Source organism: Ricinus communis, chromosome 7, assembly GCF_019578655.1.
Source record: "Ricinus communis isolate WT05 ecotype wild-type chromosome 7, ASM1957865v1, whole genome shotgun sequence".
In the NCBI taxonomy this organism is placed as follows: domain Eukaryota; kingdom Viridiplantae; phylum Streptophyta; class Magnoliopsida; order Malpighiales; family Euphorbiaceae; genus Ricinus; species Ricinus communis.
In genome coordinates this window covers 9,106,905-9,131,846 of record NC_063262.1, presented here as the reverse complement: position 1 = coordinate 9,131,846, position 24,942 = coordinate 9,106,905, and the positions used below count along the sequence as shown (strand labels likewise).

The 24,942-nt window shown below is 35.3% G+C and overlaps 1 protein-coding gene across 2 annotated transcripts in view; it reads left to right on the top strand.

Moving 5' to 3' along the window:
- The first annotated feature begins 9,655 nt into the window (after window positions 1-9,655).
- The window catches only part of LOC8264038, a 28,710-nt gene continuing 13,423 nt past the window's right edge, over window positions 9,656-24,942 (top strand). The window contains exons 1-15 of one of the 2 annotated variants that reach the window (XM_015726028.3): window positions 9,656-9,885; window positions 10,015-10,080; window positions 10,642-10,834; window positions 11,273-13,468; window positions 15,500-15,575; window positions 17,610-17,732; window positions 18,474-18,723; window positions 18,810-19,295; window positions 19,369-19,554; window positions 19,656-19,952; window positions 20,239-20,886; window positions 21,743-22,127; window positions 22,253-22,380; window positions 23,125-23,295; window positions 24,236-24,436. In XM_015726028.3, the coding sequence (XP_015581514.2) occupies window positions 10,657-10,834; window positions 11,273-13,468; window positions 15,500-15,575; window positions 17,610-17,732; window positions 18,474-18,723; window positions 18,810-19,295; window positions 19,369-19,554; window positions 19,656-19,952; window positions 20,239-20,886; window positions 21,743-22,127; window positions 22,253-22,380; window positions 23,125-23,295; window positions 24,236-24,436 (5,325 nt within the window). In that variant the 5' untranslated portion in view covers window positions 9,656-9,885; window positions 10,015-10,080; window positions 10,642-10,656. Of the gene's footprint in view, window positions 9,886-10,014; window positions 10,081-10,641; window positions 10,835-11,260; window positions 13,469-15,499; window positions 15,576-17,609; window positions 17,733-18,473; window positions 18,724-18,809; window positions 19,296-19,368; window positions 19,555-19,655; window positions 19,953-20,238; window positions 20,887-21,742; window positions 22,128-22,252; window positions 22,381-23,124; window positions 23,296-24,235; window positions 24,437-24,942 lie in introns of both variants that reach the window. The other variant, XM_015726027.3, reaches the window with a different exon arrangement.

The window sequence follows — 24,942 nt, the reverse complement described above, 5'->3', positions numbered from 1 at the left end:
AAAGTTTCCAAAAGTCTTCTTTCTTAGGTGGCCAATTTCCTAAAACCTTTTTTTCTTTAGTGGCTTGAGTCTTTGAATTCTGATTATGATCGACAGTGCAATTTCTTTTGTTCTCTTTTGATTTTCTCTCTTTTCTTTCTTTCTAAGTGTTTCTTTGTTCTTAAAATTGCTCTCGATAAAAAATTAATTCTTGCCTCCTTCCCCAGAATCTTAAACACCTATTATTATTTATAAAGATGGGATTTCAGAGGAAAACTAAGAGAAAGAGATAAAACTAAGGAATTTATCGATAAACATCCAGTTATTTAATTAAAATTAAAGTAATTATCTATAAAACAGTGGTTATTCCTATGGAAACCTTTTAAAAACTGCATTTGGATGTAAAATCATTCGAAAAACGATGTCGAAGAGTCAACAGCCGATTGACAATATATAGAGTTGATTGACTCTAGAGAAAAAGTCATGGTTTTTTATGATTTAGTCCTTGATTTTGTAAAAACTACCATTTTGACTCTCAAACTTAATTTTTTCTAAAAATTAGATCTAAATTAATTCCAAAAAGACTAATTCCAACCAAATTAACCTTGAGTTTAGCCTCGGATTCACCTGTTCTTCACCTCCCGAGACCCGAAAAAGTAGTAACTCTCATCACAGGGTTTTCCGTTTTTCCCTTGATATTTGTATCCCGAAAAAGGGTGCTGACAACTATAATATTTTTTTGGTTTATATATATCTAGATTTAATCTAGAGCGTACCAAGTAGGACCCTTACGGTGGCAAAGTACTCCCTCAAGAGTTTTAACGCAGCTGCATACCCAAAGTTCGAACTTGAGACCTTAGTTAAGCTAGAGAAGACTCTTACCATCTCAATTACATGGTCCTGGGTATATATGTTATAATATTAAAATTTGTTATTTACTAACATTTTAAAAAATCTCTTTAAATGGAAATTGGTAGTAAGGGTTTTCCAATTGACAACCATTCGCCGCCCTTAGTTAAGGACCATGCCCTTCCCTTTGGGAATTAGATCATTCAATGAAAAGACCTAGGGTTATTAACCTTTTCGATGACCATATAGAGGTACTTTCATTCCGAGATAAGCTACTGGAGAATCATACTGATATTGAGGAAGACCTTATAGGGGACAATGATGATATCAAAATAGATGATGAGGATTTTATAGTTATTAACAAAGATGGTGTTCCTTCGTGTGTCTTCTCGTAAAATGCAAAAGAACAGTTGGAAAAACCATCGTAGAAGTCAGTACGAACCATCAGTTATAAAACCCTGTGTAATAGACTTCATGGTTAATGGAGAAAATGTAGTGAATCCCAAGCGATAGACCTAGAGAATGACTTCTTTCTCATGAGGTTCTTTAGGGATTTTAATGTCGAATATGTCTTAACATGGGGACCTTGGCTTATTTGGGTCATTATCTAATTGTGCAATCTTGATCTCCTCAGTTTGATAATGATATGTGGTATAACCAAGGATGCATCTAAGTCAACTAGCATGGATCCACTAGCCTATGGAGGACCAATGACACGAGCAAGGAGTAAGAAGTTTAAGCAAGCCTTAAATTTGTACTTGGAGCATGTTTTGAAGATGGCTAATGATGGTGCTTTTTGATGGTTTTGATGATGATAACAATGCCTTGAAGATAGTGACATTAATTGCTATTAATGAGCAAAGGGGGCAGAAGCTCAACTTCCATAAGGCGTGACCACGCCTTACAGTATATAAGCTGCCTATAAAAAGAGCTTCGAATTTTTCAAGAAAACATTCGTAATGGACCCGTTTTTAGTTAATTTTCTCTATTTTTAGAAGTATTGGATAAAGGGAACTTCCTCCTATGAATTTAGGATTTTAATTAGGGTTAGATTACTCTTTATCTTATCCTTTCTTATAGGGATAAGATTAGCCACATATTAGGAGTCTTTTAGGGTTTGATTTTTATTCCTTATCTCTTAGTCCTTTTAGGGTTTAGAATCATTTCAAAACTCCATAAATAGAGCTATATATTTCGGCTAAAAATAAGAAGATCAATATATATTTTTGAATGAAGTTTTATTTGAGTTGTTAACTCTTATTCCTTAAGGTGCTCCTTATTGAATTTCTTGAGATTAAATTAACTTGTTTGATTTAGTTTCACATCTACATGTTTGATCAATCAATTAACTTTTTATTAGTTTCTTGGGTTGTTTGAACATTCTTCATCTATTTATAACTAAAGGGCTTAGTAGTTCTATTGCTAAGTTTGTTAGTTCCATAATCAATTGTAAACTTTCAAGTTAGATTTTGGGGCGACAAATTTGAACTTATTGGTAAGGGTGCTTCCTCTTAAATAGGGAGAGCATTTATCAGTTTGATTTTCTCACCATTACTTATCTTGGTGTTTGAACGTATCCGGTTCGAGTTCGTATCATTTGGTATCAGAGCCAAACTTGTAAGTTGGTTTACTTTCTTTTCAGTTAAGAGTCTGTCTTCTATTTCATCTCAATTTCTGTTTGCATCATTATAAAAAAAAGGTATACTATTTTCATTGCTGTCCGCATACCAAGGCAGATTTCAAAAAAAAAAGAAAGGAACAGAAAACTAACCCTAACCATTTTGTGTTGGGTAGTTCTTGAAGAATTAATTCTTGATTGATTCATTCCGCAATTCTTTTTAATTGATTGGAGCTGTTCTTCATTCTTAAAATTTTGATTTGGGTAATTTTGTTTGTTTTCTCTTAAAAAGCTTTTTTTTTAGGTTAATTGAGTCTTGTTCGATTAGTTGTAAGTTTATTTTGTTCACACGCTTATAATTCATTTTATTGATTCACGAATGTTCTATTGAACTTCAGAATTAATAAACGTTAAGAGGTTGTGAAAAATTTGTTCTTGTGATTACTAGAACAATTTGATTTAATTTCTATAAGGAATTCAATTCTTTGTGAGTGAAACACGTGAGGGAATGATCTTTTCTTGTTTTGCCTTTGATTATAAGAAGCCTCCAGAGTATAACACTTGATCACGTCTTTTTTTATTTTTTCTTTTCTAGTCTTTTGGTTTAACCATGTCATCTGAACAAACCATTGACTTTGGAAAATTTAGCTTATACATTGAGAGATGTAGTAGAACATATGCAAAAACAATTTCAAAAATAAGATGACAAATTAACTAGGTTATTTAATAATATGCCTAAAACGTCTAAAGGGGATGGTTCTGATAATGATCAAGAAAGTGAGTCTAAAGGGTCTAAAGATAACCTCCAACCTAAAATTGACACTAATTTGGGTAGCATTAAGATGAAAATACCGTCTTTTCATGGTAAGAGTGACCCTGAAGTTTATTTGGAGTGGGAAAAGAAGGTTAAAAGGGTTTTTGAATGTCATAACTATAGTGAGTCTAAAAAGGTTAAACTTGCTGTTGTTGAATTTTGTGATTATGCTGCCATTTGGTGTGATCAATTGGTGAGTGGTCATAGGCATTGTGGGGAACCCGAAGTTGGTTCATGGGATGAGGTTAAACGCATTATGCGTAAAAGGTTTGTGCCATCACACAACCAAAGGGATTTGTACAACAAGTTACAAATTTAGTACAAGGTAGTAAGAGTGTTGAGGAGTATTGGCAATCTATGGAGATAACTATGATTAGAGCCAATATAGATGAGGATAGGGAAGCCACAATGGCAAGATTTCTGCATGGTTTGAATCGTGATATTGCTGACATAATTGAATTGCAACATTATATAGAGATGGAGGACATGTTGCACATGGCCGTAAAGGTGGAAAAGCAATTAAAAACCAAGAGCAGAAGTGCTGCCCCTAGCTCAAAATGGAGTAACACATGGAAAGGGAGCAAACAGCCCCCTAACAAGGGTCGTGAGGCATCAAAGGACATCAAGGCAGCCCCTAAATTTGATGTTAACACTAAGCCAACGACACAAAGTGCCTCAAATTAAAGAAAGTGCAATGCTTCAAGTGTTTAGGGTATGGGCATATATTTTCCCAATGTCCAAACAAGTGAACCATGGCAATTCGAAGTGGTGAAGTGGTCTTTGAGAGTGATGAAGAATCTGAACCTAGTGAGGAGGATTACCTAGACATGCCTGAGTTGGAGGATTGTGATGATGTGTAATTGGATGAGGTTAGTAATGTACTTGTAACCTTTAGAGCTCCTAATTTATAACCTATTGATGATGATGCTCAAAGGAAAAACATATTCCATACTACATGTAAAGTACAAAACCATAATGCTAATTGTAGTTTAATAATTGATGAGGGTAGTTGTACTAATGTAGCGAGTGCTATGATGGTTGATAAACTTAGACTTCCAACTATTAAGCACCCTAAGCCATACACCTTGCAATGGCTTAATGATCAAAGTGGGATTAGAGTTACTAAGCAAGTATGGATTGCATTTAGTGTAAAGAAGTATCATGATGAGGTATTATGTGATGTTGTTCCCATGCAAGCATGTCATATGTTGCTAGGTAGACCATGGTTATATGATAGATCTATAATTCATAATGGTCGAACCAATGCATATTCTCTTGTAATGGATGAAAAAATGTATGTTTTGGCACCATTGAGTCCTAAAGAAGTTTGTGAATTACAAAGAGTTGTAAAGGATCGAATGGAAGCATATGAGAAAGAAAAATAAAAGTGTGAGAGTGCACATGAAAAAGAAAAGGTGCACAAGCAAAAGGAGAGTTGTGTGGAAAATGATGAGGGGCAAGAGCAAAGAGTGGTAAAAGGAGAGTTTAGTGAGGATTTGCACAAGAATGTGAGCAAAAGAACGAGTAAGGCGCAAGAAAAAGGGGAGGCAAGTGGGAAAAAAGTGAGTTTCTTAGTTAGAGATGGAGACATGAGAAAGGCTTTGAGTGAAAATAGGCAAGTACTTGTACTTATGTACAAGGAAACTTTATTTAACACTAATAATCTTCACTCTTCTCTTCCTAGTGTGTTTGTAAGTGTTTTGCAGGAGTATGACGATGTGTTTCCCGAGGAGCTACCTAGTGGGTTGCCACCACTAAGGGGGATAGAACACCAAATTGACTTTGTGCTAGGGTCATCCATTCCAAATAGACCAGCCTATAGAGTCAATCCCGAGGAGACCAAAGAGCTGCAACGCCAAGTTGAGGAACTACTAAGTAAAGGTTATGTTAAGGAAAGTCTTAGCCCATGTGCTATTCCTGTTTTGTTAGTCCCTAAGAAAGATGGGTCTTGGAGTATGTGTGTTGATTGTCGTGCAATTAACAAGATTACCATTAAATATCGTCATCCTATTCCTAGGTTAGATGATATGTTAGATGAATTGCATGGAAGTGTTATCTTTACTAAAATTGATTTGAGAAGTGGCTATCACCAAATTAGAATGAATATAGGTGATGAGTGGAAAACAATATTCAAAACTAAATTTGGTTTGTATGAGTGGTTGGTCATGCCTTTTGGCTTAACTAACACGCCAAGTACTTTTATGAGACTAATGAACCAGGGGGTATATGGGCTCTCTGGAGAGATGGTATTAATGTTTTTGTTTTGGAGAGCCATAGGGAGGTTTTGTTGCTTCGAGGATAATGAAGCCCTGTTAGCAGCAATTTATGCTAGTCATGTTCTAAGTATTAGACATAATTTGTGAAAAGATCTTGATGATATTGTCTATAAGGTCCATATTTCATTATGTGGAGATTTTAATACCCTTCTTCATGCTTCGAAAAAGAGTGGTGGCTCTGGTAATAGGTTGGGAATGTGTCGGTGCTTTCAAGTTGGGTTAATAATAATTCATTGCATGCCTAGGGTTTCAAGGCCCTAAATTTGCATAGAAGAGAGGTAATAATTGAAAAAGATTAGACAAAGCCCTTTGTAATCAGCTTTGGTTCGACTCAACCCATACTACTTATGTTGTTCATTTGCCTATGTTGTTTTCTGACAATTACCCTTTGCTTATTCGTACTGGTGCTCTAAGTTCGAGTGGTGGTGGTAATAATCGTTTCATTATATAGCTACATGGGCCATGCATGGAACATTTAAAAAGCTAATCTTTGATGTTTTGAGGGGTGAAGAGTCTTTTCAGCATACTTGTTTGATGTTTCGAGGTTAGGTGCAAGAGTGGAATGATGAAGCGTTTGGAGATATTTTCCAAATTAAGAAAATGATTATTATGAGGATTGTTGGTATCCAACAGGTTTTGGATAATCATACCTCTAATCATCTGAGTGCTCTTGAGGAGAGTCTCAACAAGGAGTTAGAGGTTATTTTATGTTAGAAAGAAATGCTCTGGTTCCAAAGGGCTCGAAAGGACTGGATTCGTTTGGGTGACTAGAATACCACCTTCTTTTATAAGAAGGCAAGTCACCGCTATCAGATATCGATGAGGGAGATGAGCCAATACCAGTATAAGTAATATTTTCATCAAGGGATCGTCGAAGGAAAAGAGTGGGCTTTCAGAGATTTAAAAAGAAATTTACAAAAGTCTTGAAAGATTGATAATGGGCAATGGTCAGATGACATGATACTCTCAAGGAGGATGCTGTTAGATATTTCTCCAGCTTGTATTCTATCATGAATATAGATATCCCAAGCTATCCTCTTGTGGGATGTTTCCCTCGCATCTCAAGTGAGCTGATGGAAATGCTTTAATAACCGGTTACAGTTAAAAAGATTATATGTGCGCTTTTTAAAATGAATCCTCTCAAAGCCCCTAGTAAAGACAGGCTCCATGCAGCTTTTTTTCTAAAGCCAGTAGAACGTGGTTGGTAGCCCCTTTTGTGATTTTGCCTTTACGGTATTTAATGGTGGCTTGTTCCCTGATGATATGAACATCAGAAAAGTAGAAACACCAGAAACTATGAACCTTATCACTCTTATTTCGAAAGTAGAAACACCAGAAAATATCACTTAGTTTAGGCATATCTCTCTTTGCAATGTGGCTTATAAAGGTGTTACCAAAGTTATGGCTAATAGATTTCAAAAAGTGATGCCTAGCATTATTGGCCCTTGCAAACTAGTTTTGTGCCAGGATGTCACAAATCTGAGAATGTCATTCTGGCTCAAGAAATCATTCACATATGATAAGCAAAACATGGCATGTGGGGTTTTCTGCTATCAAGATTAACCTCGCGAAGGCCTATGATAATTTGAGATGGGAATTCATTCAGGATCTCCTTGACATTAGTATTCTTGAGTATTTGTCCTGAGTCATTATGTCCTATATTAGTTTTGAGCGGATGAATGTCCTTTATAATGGATAAACTACTAAGGAGTTTATTCCAAGTTAAGGGGTCCGTCAAGGAGATCCCTTATCTCCTTATCTCTTTGTGAGTTGTATGGAGCGGTTGGCTCATGGGATTGAGGCTATGATTAAAATTAGCACTTGGAAATCAATTAAATTATGTCGAAATAGGCCAATCATGTCCTCAGAATTGCTGCCATTTGCCCTTCGAATATGGAACTAGGAGATGATTGTATTTCTTGGGTTTACTCCCGCTCGGGTGAGTTTACCACTTCGTTTGCTTATGCGAAACTCATAGCTGGAGATTAGGATGAAGAGTCTAGTGACTGGAATATGATTTGGAATTGGAGGGGGTCGAAAAAGATTCTGTTCTTCTTGTGCCAGGTGTTTAAGGAAAAACTTCTTACTAACTTATGTAGAGTTTCCAGGCATATGTCTCAAGATGCCTTTTGCAACCTCTCAGAGATTGTTGGGTGGCTAAGCAATTTTGGTTGCAATTTATGCCTGTTAGTGAGAGAGTTGTGTTCTTTAGCTCAGCTCTTCGGGATTGGTTGTTCTCAAACCTAGCCAATCTGAGGAAAATGGATAGGGATGTGACTTGGGGCTACTTTTTTTGGAGTGACATTATGGAATCTCTAGCATCGGTTTAACAAAGTAGTGTTTGCTGACGAGCATCTTCCGTTAAAAAGATTAATCTCTAATGTAGTAGCGTATGCTCAGGATACGGTCAATAGGATCAATTTGATAGAGTGACTCATGTGGTGTTAAAAGAACTTAGGGATATTGCCTGGTGGCCTTCCCCGCCAGGTTGGTATAAAGTTAACTTAGATGGCTTTGTTAAAGGCACTGATGTGACTTCAGCGGGTGGTTTGATAAGGAATGAAGTTGGGCATTAGGTTGGTAGTTTCATGTACAACATTCCTGCTTTGAATAAAAGGGGAAGTGAGTGTAGGTTTCAAAAGGGTTGTCCATTGCTTGGGAACTCGGGGTACGAGAAATGTGATTGTAGAGGTAGATAATCTTTGTGCGATTCAACTTATTCAGAGTACAAAATTCTTCCTAATGCTAATGATTCTATGGTTCATGAAATTCATCTTCTTTTGTAATGGAGTTGGCAAATTATAGTCCAACACTCATTCAAGGAATCTAATTTTGGAGAAGATTGGCTTGCCACTTTTGCTGCTTCTCTTAATCTTGGATATCGACGTATGCTTTATCATCTTTTGTGTCTCAACTTGTGTTGAATTATGACCTATATGGTGTGGCATATCAACGGCTTGTTGTATTGTAGTCATGGGTGTTTTACTTATTTTTGTATTAAAAAAATAATTTGGTATTTAATGATAAGATATCAATTTAATTAAATAAATCTTGGTTGAGACCTATTAAATACTATGAGATGAGCAATCTAAAATTAAAAACGTGGTAGCTATTACCCATTATTTTCTCACACAAGCTGATTTTCCAATATCAGTAGAGCTTTTTCAATTATTTCACTAAAACTAATTAATTTGTTTATGTGCATATTGCATAATTACTATTCTATTGATTATAAATAATAATATAAAACTAAATTTATAAATGAAACTTAATAAGAAATTTAGTATGTTATAACTATTTATAATATTTGAAAACTAATAAATTAAATATTTTAAGTTTCTTTTTAAAATTATAATTTTGAAATTTTATTAATAAAATAATATAAAAATTATTTAAATAATACTTATTAGTTGATTTTTTAAGTATTATATGTATTATAAATATCATTGATATTATTATCTTTTAGAATTGAAAATTATTGTATAGTTGGAAAATTTATTTATTAATTAATATAGATACTAAAAATATAATTTAAGAAATTATTTTCTAAACTAAAATTATAGTTTAATTAGAAAAATAATTATTAGTTAATATAAAATTGAAAATAGAATTAAAATATTATTTTTTAGAATTAAAATTAAATTATATTTAATTAAAAATATAAATTATTAATTAATAAATTAATAAAAGTATTTTAAAAATTTAAATATAAAAAATAAATACGTAATTATTAAAATAATAAAATATGTTATGTTTTAAAATTTAATATATAAAATATCATCTAATTTATTATATTCTATAATATATGTATATTCTAAAATCATAAAAGTTTGATCGTTAATAATTTTTTTGGTAAAACCGTCGCCAATTGAAATTATTTTAATTTTTAAAAGTCAAAACTGAAATGAAAACTTAATAGGGAGTAATTTAACCGAACCGATCTTGTTGGGATTCGGTTTGGTTCTGATCGGAGACCCAATTGAAGCAGCTGCAAAGTAGCTTCCTTATGATTTGAGTAAAACCACATGTCGTTGTCAGTTCTTAAAAACAAAAGGAAACAAAAACGACACGCCGTAATAAAATTAAATTAAGAAAATTAAAACAGAAAACTGTATGTTCTTCTCTGTATCAAATGACCCTCCATCCTTCCAGATCAAACACAAACACACACAGACCATCTCTCTCTCTCTCTCTCGGACCATCTCGCTCTCTCTCTCTCTCTCTCTCTCTAAAATCACACTTTCTCTGTCTCTCTCTCTCTAAAATCACACTTTCTCTTTCTCTCTCTCTCTGCCTCTCTCTCTACGTTCGCGATAAACACTATTGATGTGTATGCAACGTTACAGATAGTGAGTTTATTTATTTATTTATTTATATATTATTTTTAAATTTGTTTCAGTTACTGCTGTTCTTGAGTTTGTAATTTTTACTTAAATTTAATATCTGATTGTGCAATTTGTTTTGCAATTATGTGTTAGATTGTTGCATTCTTCTACATGGAGATACTGCTTCTAAGGAATGTTTTCTGATTGTAAAAGGACCAGGTATTGTTTCTTCTTTATATCTTTTTCCCCAATTTGAGTCTTTGCTATCTTTGGTCATTTTAATTTATATTTATGCTTATGTATCTAAGTCTTAGTTATTCATCATTTCGAATTAATAGCGAAATTCAACAGTTTGAACTGAAAATCTCATGTTTCTGGAATGGTCTTTTTTGTTTGAGTAGGTTTTTTCTGCTTGGAATATATTAGGAGCTTAATCAAGTGTTTAGACAAGTATAGAAATGCTAGAATTGAATTGAGTTCAATTTAATCAATTCTCATCTTTGGAAAGCTCATAGTTGCTGGAATTCAATTCTTTTAACTCAGAAGAAACAAAGCATTTTTAAAGAAATGAAAACATATCAAGATTGACATGATTTTTGCTAGAGCTCGATTCATTTGATTCTTGCACTTGATTTGTTTCAAACAATGCCTTAATGCTTAGTTTTGAGCCTCTAAGATTTCATTATTTTTTCTGGTTTTGTATTTCTTTCTCTTCTCAATTCTCATTGTTTAATTCACATATTAAAAGGCCTCATTCTTTTTCTTGCTTGCCTTGTATAGGATATTGGAATCTTAATGGATTACTTTAATGGTGGTGGTGAGAGTCCTGCTATCTTACAGCTGTATAAATGGGGCCCTTCTCAATGCCAATTGAACTTATCGGAATTTCGTGAAGCTTTTATATCACCAACAAGGGAGCTTCTATTGTTGCTGTCTCATCAATGTGAAGCCTTACTTCTTCCTTTGGTTACTGGTGAGTATTTTCTATAGGCTTCTTCCATAAAATATTTTACTATGTTATGATCTCGTGCCTATGTTTGCATGCTCATATGCCTACAACCAACTTTAACACCATGTTTGCAAAGCCTAAAAGTGCAAGAATTCAATTCCATTGAAGTTCTGTTTGGTTAATTCGTGTTTGGAAACCTCATATTTATTAGAATTTCAATTGTTTCAATTTTTGTTTTTTAAAAAATGCATTTTGAAAGAAATGAGATCATTCAAAAAACGAACATGATTTTGCAAGGATTCAATTTCATTTAACCCTTGTTTGTGATTTGTTCCAAACATAGCTGTAGTATGAATCTATTGACCTTATTAGTTCTGTACCATCATCTATTTTTCAGTTCTCTGGAAATCATTTGACACCCTTTGCCTTCTTTTCCAATCATCGTGATAGGGGATGCCACAGACGACAACATTTTAGAAACTGTCCACAATGATCATCTTCAAAGTCAATCTTCAGCAGCCTCTTCTTCCCAACTGTCAACACACCCTAGTTGGTCAGACACGAAAGAAAATATATCTCCTACAGATGCATCAGCAACAGATTGTGAAAATGGTTTTTCTGCTGAAGATCAAATTTCAACATCTAATAGTTATCCTTTTATTTGTGATGTTAACTCACTGGCTTGGGGTGTATGTGGAGATATGTATAATCCGCATGATGATGTCACATTCAGAGAGCTTCTATTTGTGTCAAATGATTTTGGTGTTACAGTGCATGCTTTTCGTGAGCTTATACCTGATAAAACTGCAGTGCCAACACCCATATTGGACGATGAGTTTGGGCAAGGTAGGTGGGTGGAGTGGGGCCCTTCTTCTGCATCAGCTCAAAATATGAAGTCACAGGACTCTTCTGGCTTGTTTTATGAAGGCACTAGCACTATTGCAGGTGTTAGAAAGGCCAATGAAAATGGGGAAATTGTGCAAGATGCATATGAAGGGGTTGATCAGCTGTTGAGAACTGTTGCTTCAAAGAAGTGGTTGCGATCTTTTCTTGCTAAAGCTGAAACAGTAAAATCTGATGGTAACATCTGGACTAGGTTCCCAGAGAAGACAGCATTTCCTTGCTTTGCAGAAGTCGTTTCATTTAGCATTCTTGACAAGAATTTACCAGTTCTGGACTTTCTTTCTCATGGAAACTCTATCTCAGATGGAGAAGGAAGCCGGCATGAAACTGATTTGCGACTAGATAGTGATATGAATGTAGCCGGTGGTCTGTCTGATAGCTGTGGTGCAAGTGCGTACAAGTGTTCCAGAGTGTTTTCCAGCAATTCACATTGCTTAATTGGATTTGTGTTAATAATGGGAGATTCCTTTTTTATCAATTCTGCAGATGAGACTGAAAGAGGCAGGGCGAAAATTCTGCTTCTTGTTGCTAGGTTAGATATTTCAGGAATTCAATGGGTTTCCTTAGTGAAGCTTGCACATAGTGTAAATGCAGACCATTTGACTGAGTGGACTGACTTCTGCTTTTCTGATAACCTTCTTGTTTGCCTAAATGTTTCTGGGTTAATCTATTTTCATGCTGCAAACTCTGGTGAGTGTATAGCACGTTTGGATGTTTTACAGGCTTGTGGATTAAACCCTCAACCAAGTCTAGGGCAGCAGCAAAATGTGTCTCTATTTGTTAAGCCGCAAATGAAAATTGTTGATAGAATTCATGATAAGTCAACTTCTCAACTTGGTGGTTTATTTGGTAGAAGAACGTTTAGAAAGTTGCTTGTTGCTTCACATACTTCCTTGTTAGCTGTAGTTGATGAATGTGGTGTTATTTATGTTATTTGTGCTGGTGACTTTCTTCCAGGAAATTTATATGCATATGAGAAATTGCTTCCACGTTTTCAACATTTAGGGCTTGGTATGTTGGTTGGTTGGGAGGCTGGTGGTTCTGAGATAGGCCACCAAAGGGCATATTCTAACAATCCATCCATGAGGAAAGATGTTGCTTCCCTTTTGAATTGTGATCGAAATAATGCACTTTGGACTATCCAACATGGGAACATTCATGAGAAGGGAGTCCAGGTTGACTTGCCAAGTTTATCTTTTAGTGCATCAGAAAGTATACAATGTGATTCTGTGATACATTTTCAACCGACACGTAAAGTTTTTCTTCTGTCTGAGAGATTTTGTCAGGATGATTGCATGTGTTTTTCACCTTTAGGAATCATTCGGCTCACTAAAAAGGATGATAGTAGGAATCAAAGGAATCTTCATGTCATTCACTTAAATATGAATGTTGGATTGGGGGTTCATGACGACATTGGCTTGGATTCTAGGGGCAAATCGTTATCTTGTCTAGGGAAGGAAGAAGCTTCTATTGGAGAAGCGATTGGCTGTACTTTCCAAGGGTGTCTCTATTTAGTGAATGAAGTTGGCCTTTCAGTTGTTCTTCCCTCTATTTCTTTCTCATCAAATTTCATTCCTGTTGAAACCATTGGGTATCGGCAACACAATTTTCATACGGTCAATGGATATCCTCTAAAAAGAACTGCTCAAATTAAGAGATCAAAAGAGCTCTTCTCGGCTTGGAAAGTGGAGGTTTTGGATAGGGTTCTTTTGTACGAGGGCCCTGAAGAGGCAGATCGCTTGTGTTTGGAAAATGGTGAGACAAACATTCAATCTTTACAAGTTCTAGTTGGCCATTAGTAGTACTCATTGCATATATCAGTAATTACTGTGCTGTAGCATCCATAATTCTGCACTGTATTGTTGCTTCAATTTCTTTGCTCTCTCTTGAAAATTTCTGCCTTTTTATTTCATATCTGATTATCATATAGTTTTCCTTGTTACCTTTAGTTGATTGGAGCATGTCTTACATTGAATCCGTAGAGTTTGTAGTTTGTTTAAATTCTTATGCCATATAGTGCTCTGAATCAATTTTGAACTAATATTAAAGCTTGGAGCTCTTAGTTTTATGTACTTCTTTTACCCGAAGTGAGCTTTACTATGTATTAGTGATGTTGGATACGGAATTTGATTGAGTGTTGGTCACTTGAACCTAATTTTTCTGGTATCTGAAAATGATGCTATGTTTAAGTGTAATCAAAGAGTGTTCCATTGGGACAATGATTTTATTGGGCTGATTGTTTTCATTCTCGAGGAGCTTTAGTTGAGCTTGAGGCTGAGAATTTGGTGAATGTTAACTTTAGAATTAAAACATGATGCATAAGATGTAGTGGTGCTGCAAGGTTTCCTATGATTGTAAAATTTCTTCTGATTATGGGGGAAGTTTTATAGGATTCCGTATTTTCAAATCTGAAAGGCTATCCTTATGAGTGTGGTAATGGAACTTAATTGGTTTCTAACAATAAGAATTAAATTTTGGTGCAAAATTGTTTACTAATGAAAGATACATATACTTCAATGTGTTGGAAGGTAATGAAGATGTTAGTAGCATTGAAGGCTTTGGTCGGACGTGGAATATTCTGTTGTTACGACAATAATTGTTAAAGGCACACCTCAGGCTTAAGCCTTTGCACCTCATAGCTTTAGAGGCGAGCAACTTCACTGAGGCACACGCTTAGGCACTAAGGCGCATGACTTAGATGAGGTTCTAAATGAAGTTGGACTCTTAATTTTTGTTTTTAACTTAAAACTAAAAGTGGGCTATCAATGGTAAGATGAACCTCAATAATATTAAACCTTATTATTTCGAGAAATCAAAAGAATATTGAATAAGGATTTGTACAAATCAATAAGTATATTCTCAAAGGAGGGCTAATACTCTAATATTTAGAGATGAGGAAGAGATTGATTTTGAAGAAGATGATAAAGAGGAAATTGAAAGTGACCATGAGGAAATTGAGGAATATAATGAAGAAGATGAAAAAGATGATGACCGTATGAGCTTAATTATGATGAGTAGTAGTATTATGGAACATTCTATAGGAATTATAGTTATTTAGTAGGACTATAAGTCTATAATTACGGTTTTATGTTCCTTGTACATGTTTCCTTTTAGTTTTATATTATGGATTTAGAAATATGTTAAGTAGGTATATGTTTGTGCATGCAACCATGTATTTCATTTTAGATTTAAAAAATTATGATATGAGTCTTATTAGCTTTGTATGATTATTTTATTTATTTTAAATTTGCACTGCACTTCCATTAGGCGTGTGCCTTGCGCCTAGGCTCCAGGACCTCTTTGCGCCTTGATGCACCTTGCACCTTTGATGACTGTGTATGACATCATAATTGTTAAGATCATAGGTTAAGCTTCTTTGTTCTAGTTAGTTATTCATAATTTAATGGACACTTTGGTCTCTCTCCCCTCTTCTCTGAAAATACACAAGTTGCAAATTATAGTTCCATGCAGTCTATTTTATTTTATTTTAATGCTCTTGAATCGGTAGACTTTATAAGTAGCTTATATGCAAAATTCCTGAGTGAGGATTTTATGTGGTGATCGCAATTTGTAGTATGGATTATGCATCGGGTGCATGTGCAAAAAAGAGCAAGCTGAGATGAGAATGTTAAGAAAGAATTGGGAACACAACAGTAGGAAAGGAAGTAGTTATGTCCAGCTGGAAATTGTTTGTTGACATTATTACGTGTTTGTATGATTGTGATAGATTTGCTGCATTTTCAAATTTCTTATACGCTTATTAAATCTGAGTTACTACCGTGTCAGGATGGGACTTAAAAATATCTAGGATGCGTCGGCTACAGATGGCATTGCACTACCTGAAATATGATGAAATAGAGCAGTAAGATTCTACAAATTCTTTTGGATTTTCCATTATTGCTTTCTTGTTTCAAGTTGCAGCATTGAGTTTCTGGTTGATTGTTATGGCATTAAAATTATCATGTTTGAGCACCACATACATTTCTACAGTTGCTTCCTTGGGAATGCAAGATAATACTTGCATCAGTTACAGCTCACTCATACGAAAATGCTTGACAGCATTTTTTTATTGTTTTTATTTATGCATATATTGTGAATGAAGATGGTGGGAATGCTTTGTAAACAAATAGAAAAGTTATCTAATTGAACAAGATTAATGTGATGACAAATAGAAAGAAAATACACTTTGCTACCATATGAATGAAAGACATTCAAGTTCTCCAAAACTTTATTTGTTTTGGAATAAAAGTAGCGTTAATTCTCAAGCTAGATTTTCACATGAGCGTGGTTTTTTGTAGTAGTGGATTTAGCCAATTTTCTAATTTTCACATTTGAGATGGGAATACAATCCCTTATAAAACATTACAAATGTCTGAATGATGATATTTCTTGCTTCATTATCTAATATTCTTGAATCCTTCTGGCTGTCTTCGACATGAGGCGATAGCAGGGTTTAGGTTTTGGAAATTGTTGGGATATTCTCTTGCATACCCTTTTCTGTTTGTCCAACTTGTTTTCTCGTGATGTTTCCTTCTTCATTTTGAAAGCTCAATTTCCTTCCAAAATTTGATTTTTAGGTTTCTGGTTCTCAGTAAAATACCGATAACTTATTGCAGTTTTGAAGGCCTAATATGGAGTCTTTTCAAGTTTGATGTTTGTGTTGTGTTATTGCATTAGCGTAGTCTTCTAATAACCTCTTTTTACTATGGTCCTCTGTTACACTTGAATTGGCTTGGAGGTGTTTCAGTGTAAATGGCAGGCTGGACCGCGGCTTAGTGATCTAAGCCCAAGCCTAGGTTTTCGGGGGGATTCAGGCTGGTATCTGGACCCATGAATAGGTCTATACATGTCACATGTGCTCCTGAGATTTGGAAAGTTTATCTCTTGTTAAATAAAGGTTTTTAGAAGAAAAAAGAAAAGGAGCCAGAGTATATGTTTTTGCAGTCCTTATGAGAATAAAATTGTTTGTCCAACTTCTATATGGCCTATATGGTTCAGCTTCTGGTAGCATCATTGGCTGTCTTTACCGACTGTTCTTCATGATTGGATGATTTCATTTTATTAATTCTACTATTTTTTTCTCCTTAGTTTTTATTTTTTATTCTTGTATTGAGGAGGATGACTCATCTTATTAGCATCTTCTCCTTATTTTTGATTGAGTGAAGAGAATAAAATTGAACTTTTGAAATTGTTCTATTTCAATGTAACAAACTGCTTTCTTCCCTTCTTTGAAATTGTTAGAAGTTGTATTTATCCCACATCACCTAGAACCAGATCTCTGTTATGGTGTATATATGTGGATTAAGCACCCTTTTCCTTTGAGCTAGCTTTTGGGAATGAGTTCTACCCAAGTCTATTTGTCATAGTATCAGAGCCGGGCTTTTGTCTGCGATGATGGGTTTGGACCCGACCCGTTTGTATGTCACGCTAAGCGCGAGGGAGGTTTTTAGAAGTTGTATTTATCCCACATCGCCTAGTCACTGGGCTGTTATGGTGTATATATGTGGATTGGGCACCATTTTCCTTTGAGATAGCTTTTGAGAATGAGTTCTACCCAAGTCCATTTGTCAAAAACTAATTGTCTTTGAGGTTTGATCTTTTAGAAATGGCATTAATTAATTCAGCTCAAGACTGTCTTTCTATATTAGACGCTATGCCAGGATGTAAATATATAGTAACTGAAATATTAAAGTTTTTCTTTTCCGACAAGACCCTCTTCGCTATAAATTTCTTTCCTCCTGTTATGCTGACATTAACTTTATATGATATGGTCTCTGAGGCTCTAATGTTTTGACGGATGAGCAGTGAACATCTAGAAGTATATGAATAAGCATCCATTGTGTTTATATCAAATTGTGAAACACTTAGTTTTCTAATTTCTTGGGTGGCTTACCAGATCTCTGGAAATGCTTGTTGGTGTCAATCTAGCAGAGGAAGGAATTTTGAGATTGCTTTTTGCTGCTGCTTATTTGATGTGTCATAAAAATGGCAGTGACAGTGAGGTTTCTGCTGCATCAAGGTAAGATTTTTCACTGATATCATTTATTTCACAGTCATACTAAAACTATACCTTCTTCTGCTAGTCATAAAGTGGGTAGCCACTAAGTTATGCTACCTAGCCTTGTCAAAAATCTATGGAAAACTTCTTTAGTTTGGTTTAGAAGTCATGTTTTGTAATTTGTAGTTCTTATGTGCAGTATATCTATGTTTCAGGATTCTTAGAATGTATAAGAGATCTTATTTCTATGGTGCATTACCCTGTCTGTATAAAGTCTCAGGATTTTTTGGTTTTGATTTTTGTATGGAATTATTAAAATTCAGTTTTGATGCAAGAGTATTCTCTATATGGTAATGCTCATGTATTTCTCAAACCTGGGTATTTATTTCCTTCTTAGATTTTAAGTAGAACTTACATGGGCTGGCATTGAATCTGCATTTTTTTTTTTGACTAAAACTGTTTGCATTTTGGAACCCATCTGGTATAAGCTCATATACTGAATTAGCATTTCGACAAGTTTGAGGAAAAATCAAGAATGGCCATTCTCTTGTCTTCCATAAGCTATTCCGTGCAGTTCATTTCATACCCCTTAATTTGTCCTCCTTGAATCCTGCGCGGCTGATATTTTGCTATTAATTTAAGTCTAAAGATATTATTGATTGTTTAAATTTTCAAGGGCTTTATTGGTTGGCTGCTGGTTTTACTACTGGGTTGCTTTTTTTTTTTTTTTTCTTTTTAACTCCTGTCGTCTTTGCATTACAGGGTTCTTTCGTTGGCTACTGCCTTCACAACCAAAATGATTCAAAAATATGGGATGCAGCAGCATAAGAATGGGGAATTGCATGGCTTTAGGAAGATCCGGTTGCTCTCTCTCCCATCAATTTCACCAGATGAAGTGCAGAACGAAATAGGGGGCTCAGGAAGGCTTCATGATATGTCTCGCTTTATGGAGATCATTCGAAATATGCAGAATCGGCTTAGAGCACAATTTAAAAAGCGTGGCCAGGGATTGGTATGCTATATGTGATCTCATGACATATTTCTGAGCTGCTTGATTCTTATCTGTTGCTTACCACATGTAACCTTTTGATGTTTTAGGTGGATGGAAAGGCTTTGAATTTAGAAACAGATTTGTTTGAGGATAAGTCTCAGCTTCCTGTTCTTTCAGCTAATGCTTCATCTTTGGAGACACTAAACCAACAAGAACTTTCAATTTCTGCAACGTCCATGGGCACCAGTACTGAACAGCTTGCTTTGATGTCCAAGGATGCCTTGGATTCCAGTGTTTATTTGGATCAAGAGGATTCAACTGCAGTATCTGTATTTGTGCCAGTAGCAGGAAATTTGGGAAGGAAAATCTTTCCCTTGGAAAATCCTAAAGAGATGATTGCACGTTGGAAAGTAGATAACTTAGACCTCAAAACTGTGGTTAAAGATGCTCTTCTTTCTGGTCGTCTACCTTTAGCTGTTTTACAATTACATCTTCATCGTTCAAGAGATTTAGACAATGATGACGAGCTTCCTGATACTTTTAGTGAAGTTCGTGACATTGGAAGAGCCATTGCTTATGACCTATTTTTAAAGGTACCTTATTAATGTTTAGTCACATGGAGCTCAAATAATATATATTTCTGTTTTCATCATTTGTGATTAACAGGGGGAAACTGGGCATGCCATTGCAACGTTACAAAGGCTTGGGGAGGACATTGAAACCTGCCTGAAGCAGTTGTTATTTGGCACAGTGCGGAGATCTCTTCGGATTTTAGTTGCAGAAGAGGCAAGAAGATTTGGTTACCTGGGACCTTATGATTGGAAGTTGTTGGAAATGATATTATTAATTGAGGTATCTGTACTTGTCTGGAACAATTTTTTATTATTGAGTAAGTGTTTTTATTTTGGTTTTCATACACTGATGAGTCTTTCTTCTTCTTTCTTACTGGAAAGAGGCTGTATCCTAGCAGTAGTTTCTGGAAAACTTTTCTTGGTCGGCAGAAGGAATTGATGAGAGCTACACGGCCTCTAAATTTTCCTGGAGGAATTAAGCTCCAGTTATTTCATTCTCATCTATTTAGCAATCTTATCATCGAGTGTGGCGAAATTGATGGAGTTGTTTTAGGTTCATGGACAAGCATGAATGAAAATTCTCTTGATTCTGTGGTTGATGAAGATACTGCTGGTGCTGGATATTGGTCTGGTGCTGCAGTGTGGTCTAGTGTTTGGGATCAGAGAACCATCGATCGTGTAAGTTATTTCTTTTGCTTTTATTTGGTTTATGGCTCTTTGGATGCACCATTGTGTTGAAGTTATATTGAAGGAAAAGAAAATGCCAGTTGTAAGATAGGACATGCCGATGCCATGGGTCCATATTTTATCTTCCTTTTGTGCCCCAGATGCTTTTATTTTATGAACTGAATTCATTTACTTGTCAATTGCTAGACACTTATAGTTCTTCTTTGAATAGTCAGTTAATAAATACACGAATTCATGCACTAAGCTTTTTTTCCTCAATTACTTTCTTGCTATGCAGATAGTGTTGGATCAACCTTTCCTTATGGGTGTTCATGTATTGTGGGAGTCTCAACTGGAGTATTATTTATGCCATGATGATTGGCAGGAGGTTTTTAAACTTATGGACTTCGTTCCTGCATCTGCTGTATCACGTGGAAGCCTCCAAGTAAGTTTGGACAGCACAAAGCATGTGCCAGCTGTTGGATCAAGCAGCCAATTTCCAGCATATGGAAGTTATATATGCTCCATTGAAGAAGTGGATGCTGTGTGCATGGATGTTCCAGGAATTAAAATATTCAGGTTTTCAGCTGATGCAATGTGCTCTATGTGGCTAAGGATGCTCATGGAACAGGAGCTTGCTAAGAAATTTATTTTTTTGAAGGATTACTGGGAAGGCACTGCAGAGATTGTAGCTCTACTAGCTCGTTCAGGCTTCATAACTAGGAGACCTAGTAGAGTACATTTAGAGGATTATTCTGTGGAGAGTTCATCTGATCTGAATGTATCAGATGGTGCACAATATCAATTTGATACCACACAAGCTTTACATAAATTATTCTTGCATCACTGCGTACAATATAGGTTGCCAAACCTTTTGGAGCTTTATCTTGACCATCACAATCCGGTCCTGGATAATGATTCACTTTACTTGTTACAGGAAGCTGCAGTAAGTTTCATCACATCCAGTGAGTGTTACTGTTCTCTATGTGGATTTTCCTTGATTGCGTCGAGTTTCAATAGCTTTTCTTCCATGACCACATTTAAATTACTGCTGTTAGGATATCTCTGGTCTTGCTTTTGCTTCAGCATTATCTGTCATTTGCAGCTCTTTTTGTTAAGCAAATTGTTTAGTATAGGTATTATACATACTGGAGTAAGCTTTTGTGCTTGTGCATGATGCTTGTCTTTAACCTTGAAAGTGTGTTCTCTAATCTAATTGCCCTGTTATAAAGATGTTGGTCTTTTATTCAATTTATTATTTAATAGAACCAAATATGTTTTCCTCTTTTTTTAAAGTGTATTCTGGACTCTATAAATTCATATGTGGTCATTTGCTATTCTATTGCAGAGTACACTTTAATGTTATTGCGAGTCTCCTTCCTTAGGATAATGCTTGAAACAATCTCCTCACAGAAAAATAGAAAAAACTTCTAAAATAGGTTAATGCTTGTACTGATTTGTCTATTTGCTGCTTTTGTAAAGCCCTGGCAGAGTTGAAATGTTTCTCTTTAGGAAAAGGTAAGTAGCATCGTCCATGTGTAATAGCAGATATATCCTTGCATTAGTATCTCCAAAACTAGATTGTCTTTGTTTACACCAGTATCCCTATTATCTTGAATAACTCAATTCTGTAGCAGAAATTCCTTCTTTTCTTTAAGTTGGTCATCATGGTATTTCAGTTCGATTTTGGTACTTTGTTTATCATTAATTTCCAGTGCAAAATGGCTTGTTGCTTGCAATGTATAATTTGTGGATGCACTTTTTCATTTATTTCCTTTTAAAACACTTCTCTTTTTTTTCAGGGAGAATGCCAATGGGCAAAATGGTTGCTTCTCTCTAGGATAAAGGGTCGTGAATATGATGCATCATTTTGTAATGCTCGATCTATAATGTCGCATGATAGTAGCCTCAGTGTTCTGGAGATTGATGAAATTATTCGTACTGTTGATGACATTGCGGAAGGAGGGGGTGAAATGGCGGCTTTAGCAACTCTGATGCATGCCCCTAATCCAATTCAAACTTGCCTAAGTAGTGGGAGTGTATTAAGGAATAGTAGCTCCACAGCTCAGTGCACTTTGGAAAACCTTAGGCCCACTTTACAACGATTTCCTACATTATGGCGCACACTTGTAGCAGCAAGTGTTGGACAAGATACTTCTAATTTGTTGGGCTCTAAGGCAAATAATGGTTGGTTTGATATCATGTTATTTTGATTCCATCTAGGGCTAGACATGAATTAACCATATAATGTTTAGATTTCTGTAGCATATCTGTCAAACTGTGATGTTTAATTTATATGTATTGAAATTCAGTGCTTTCAAACTATCTTTGTTGGCGGGATAATATCTTCTTCTCTTCTGCACGTGATACTTCACTTCTCCAAATGCTGCCATGCTGGTTTCCTAAAACTGTGAGGAGGCTGATTCAGCTTTTTATCCAGGTCTTTTCCTTGTGGCTGCTTTCTTGATTTATTTTCTAGCATGCTTGCAATGTAGATATTATATCAAAGGGCTAATGACCAGATGATTCCAACACAGGTCAAATATTCTATTATGAGCCCTATGGCTAGTTCGTTTTCTGTATCTGTTATGGATTCTATCTGCAACATTTATTTCAATTGTGGCTAGTTCTAGATAATTATATGTTAAACACACTATTCTTCATCAAAAACCTTCAAATCTATTTTGATTTTTTCTCCTCCACCTTTCCTTGCACTAGTGGTACCTCTCTTTTGTCCTTTTGAGTCTTCTTCTGTACCATTTGCCATTTGCACACTTGCTCATCTTCTTGCACTGTTTATATCAACCATGGAAATATTTTTTTTGATCTACTCCATCTTTACCTCTCCTTGCTTCTCTACTTGCGTACTCTGTCACTATTGGTCAACAGCATTTCATATGCGCCCTAACTACGCTATAGTTGTGCATTAGGACATCTAGCTTAAGGCACCATAAGGTTTGTCAAAATTAATAAGAATGTCAAAGTTGGTTTATTTATTCTTTACTAGTAATACAATTTATCTAAAAGTTCAGATTTGTTTGGTCATTAACCCCATATCACACTTCTTACAGTAATCAAGTTACATATGGCATTTTAGTTTTGCTTTGACATAACAGTAACATCCAAGTGACTTTTCTTTTTCTTAAATGCTTAAACTCATGTTGCTGTTTTCATGATGTTGTAGGGTCCTCTCGGATGGCAATCATTCTCAGGGCTGCCTATAGGAGACTCTTTGTTAGATAGAGAAATTGATTTTTGCATACATGCTGATGAGCACACTGAGATAGGTGCCGTATCTTGGGAAGCAACAATACAAAATCATGTTCAGGAGGAACTCTATGATTCTTCACTTGAGGTATTTGCATCTTTAGTAAGAAACTAGTTTACGCTCATTATCATATCTAATTTATGTTTTTATGTGTTTGTGCAATGTACATTCTTATCTGAATTTTCTTTGGAGCATTATAAGAAAATTGCAATATCAGTATTTGCAGGATGGTACTTTTTAATGCCAATTGCAATACCACCGATAGTCTCTGAACATGAAGTTTTGTTGTGAATTAAGTTAGATTCATCAATGAGTTCAACAATTCATGGGTCATATGTAACCAACTAGGGAGTTCCGAGTTGGTAGTTATGTTAAATTCTTAGTAGTTGCATCTCCTTTAGTGTGTTTCTAAATTTGCAGTTCAGTTGTGTGTGGGTAGTTGTTGAGTTAGTGAATAAGTACTAATTTCTTTTGTTTCTTAGCTAAGTTCTTTAAGGAACAGTAAGATGGAGAATTTCAGGAAGTCTCAAGTTTCCTATAAACTCAGAGATTATAGAATTCTCTCTGACGAGCTCTCATTTTAATGAGATCATGGGTTTCTCAAATTTGGGGCTCTAACAAATTTCCCGCTTTCAATCTTGATGCTTGATGATATGCAGGTGAATTTGAATGGGTAGGTGTAGATGCATGAAATTAAATGGTGTATATTTCTATTACCTCAAAATATACAAGTATGTTTGGGACTTGAGCGGTGGAGGTGTATATGCATGATAGTAGATGTTACTTATATTTCTATTATCTGAATATACAAGTATGTTGACTTGAATGGATTAGTTATTTGGAGAGATAACCCAATAGCATATCAATGGATAAATAAAATTTATGATGATGCGGGTAACAGGAGCATTTACCAATTGAATTTGTATTTTAAGGAGCCTGGCTCCACTGATGTTGAATGATTTGTTTAATAGTGCTTGTCCTGTATCTTTATTGTGGTTGTCATCTGATGTTATTACATTGACTTTAGGAAACTGGACATGGGCTTGAGCACCATCTGCATCGTGGACGTGCACTGGCAGCTTTTAATCATGTTCTTGGTCTTAGAGTTCAAAAGTTGAAAGTGGAAGGCCAATCTGGCACTTCATCACATGGACAAACAAATGTGCAATCAGATGTCCAAACACTTCTAGCTCCTATAGCACAGAGCGAGGAAGCTATTCTTTCATCTGTAAGCATTGCTTTCACTCCTAGCATATACTTTGAGGGTTTATTAGTTTTAACAGAAAAGGGGGTTTAGAATTTTATTTTCTAAATGGAGCTCAATAAAGTCTCGTCCATGTAATAATAGCACTCTCACCCTTACAATTAAAGGTATAAAATCAACCATTTTGTGCAACAATGTGGTATTAGGACTGTTGCCAAATTTCTCTTGTAAGTTGCATTGGCAGGAGAATAATTGGACAACAACTACAATTCAACATCAGATGCATAATGAAGTCGGGCAAGAGTGCCCTCTAATCTAGTATGAATCCTTTTGTAGTGATTTTTTGTGTTCACTCTCCCATATCCCTATATAGTTTATGGATGGTCAGTGATGGTAAAAGAGTTAAACGTATGTCATACTGTGGGCTAGAAAAATTAAAATAAAGAAAATTAGGGGACTAGATGACATCTGTATAAGTTAGAGAGGCAACCAAAACTGTGAATTTCCTCATGGCTGCTTTTATTGTTGGT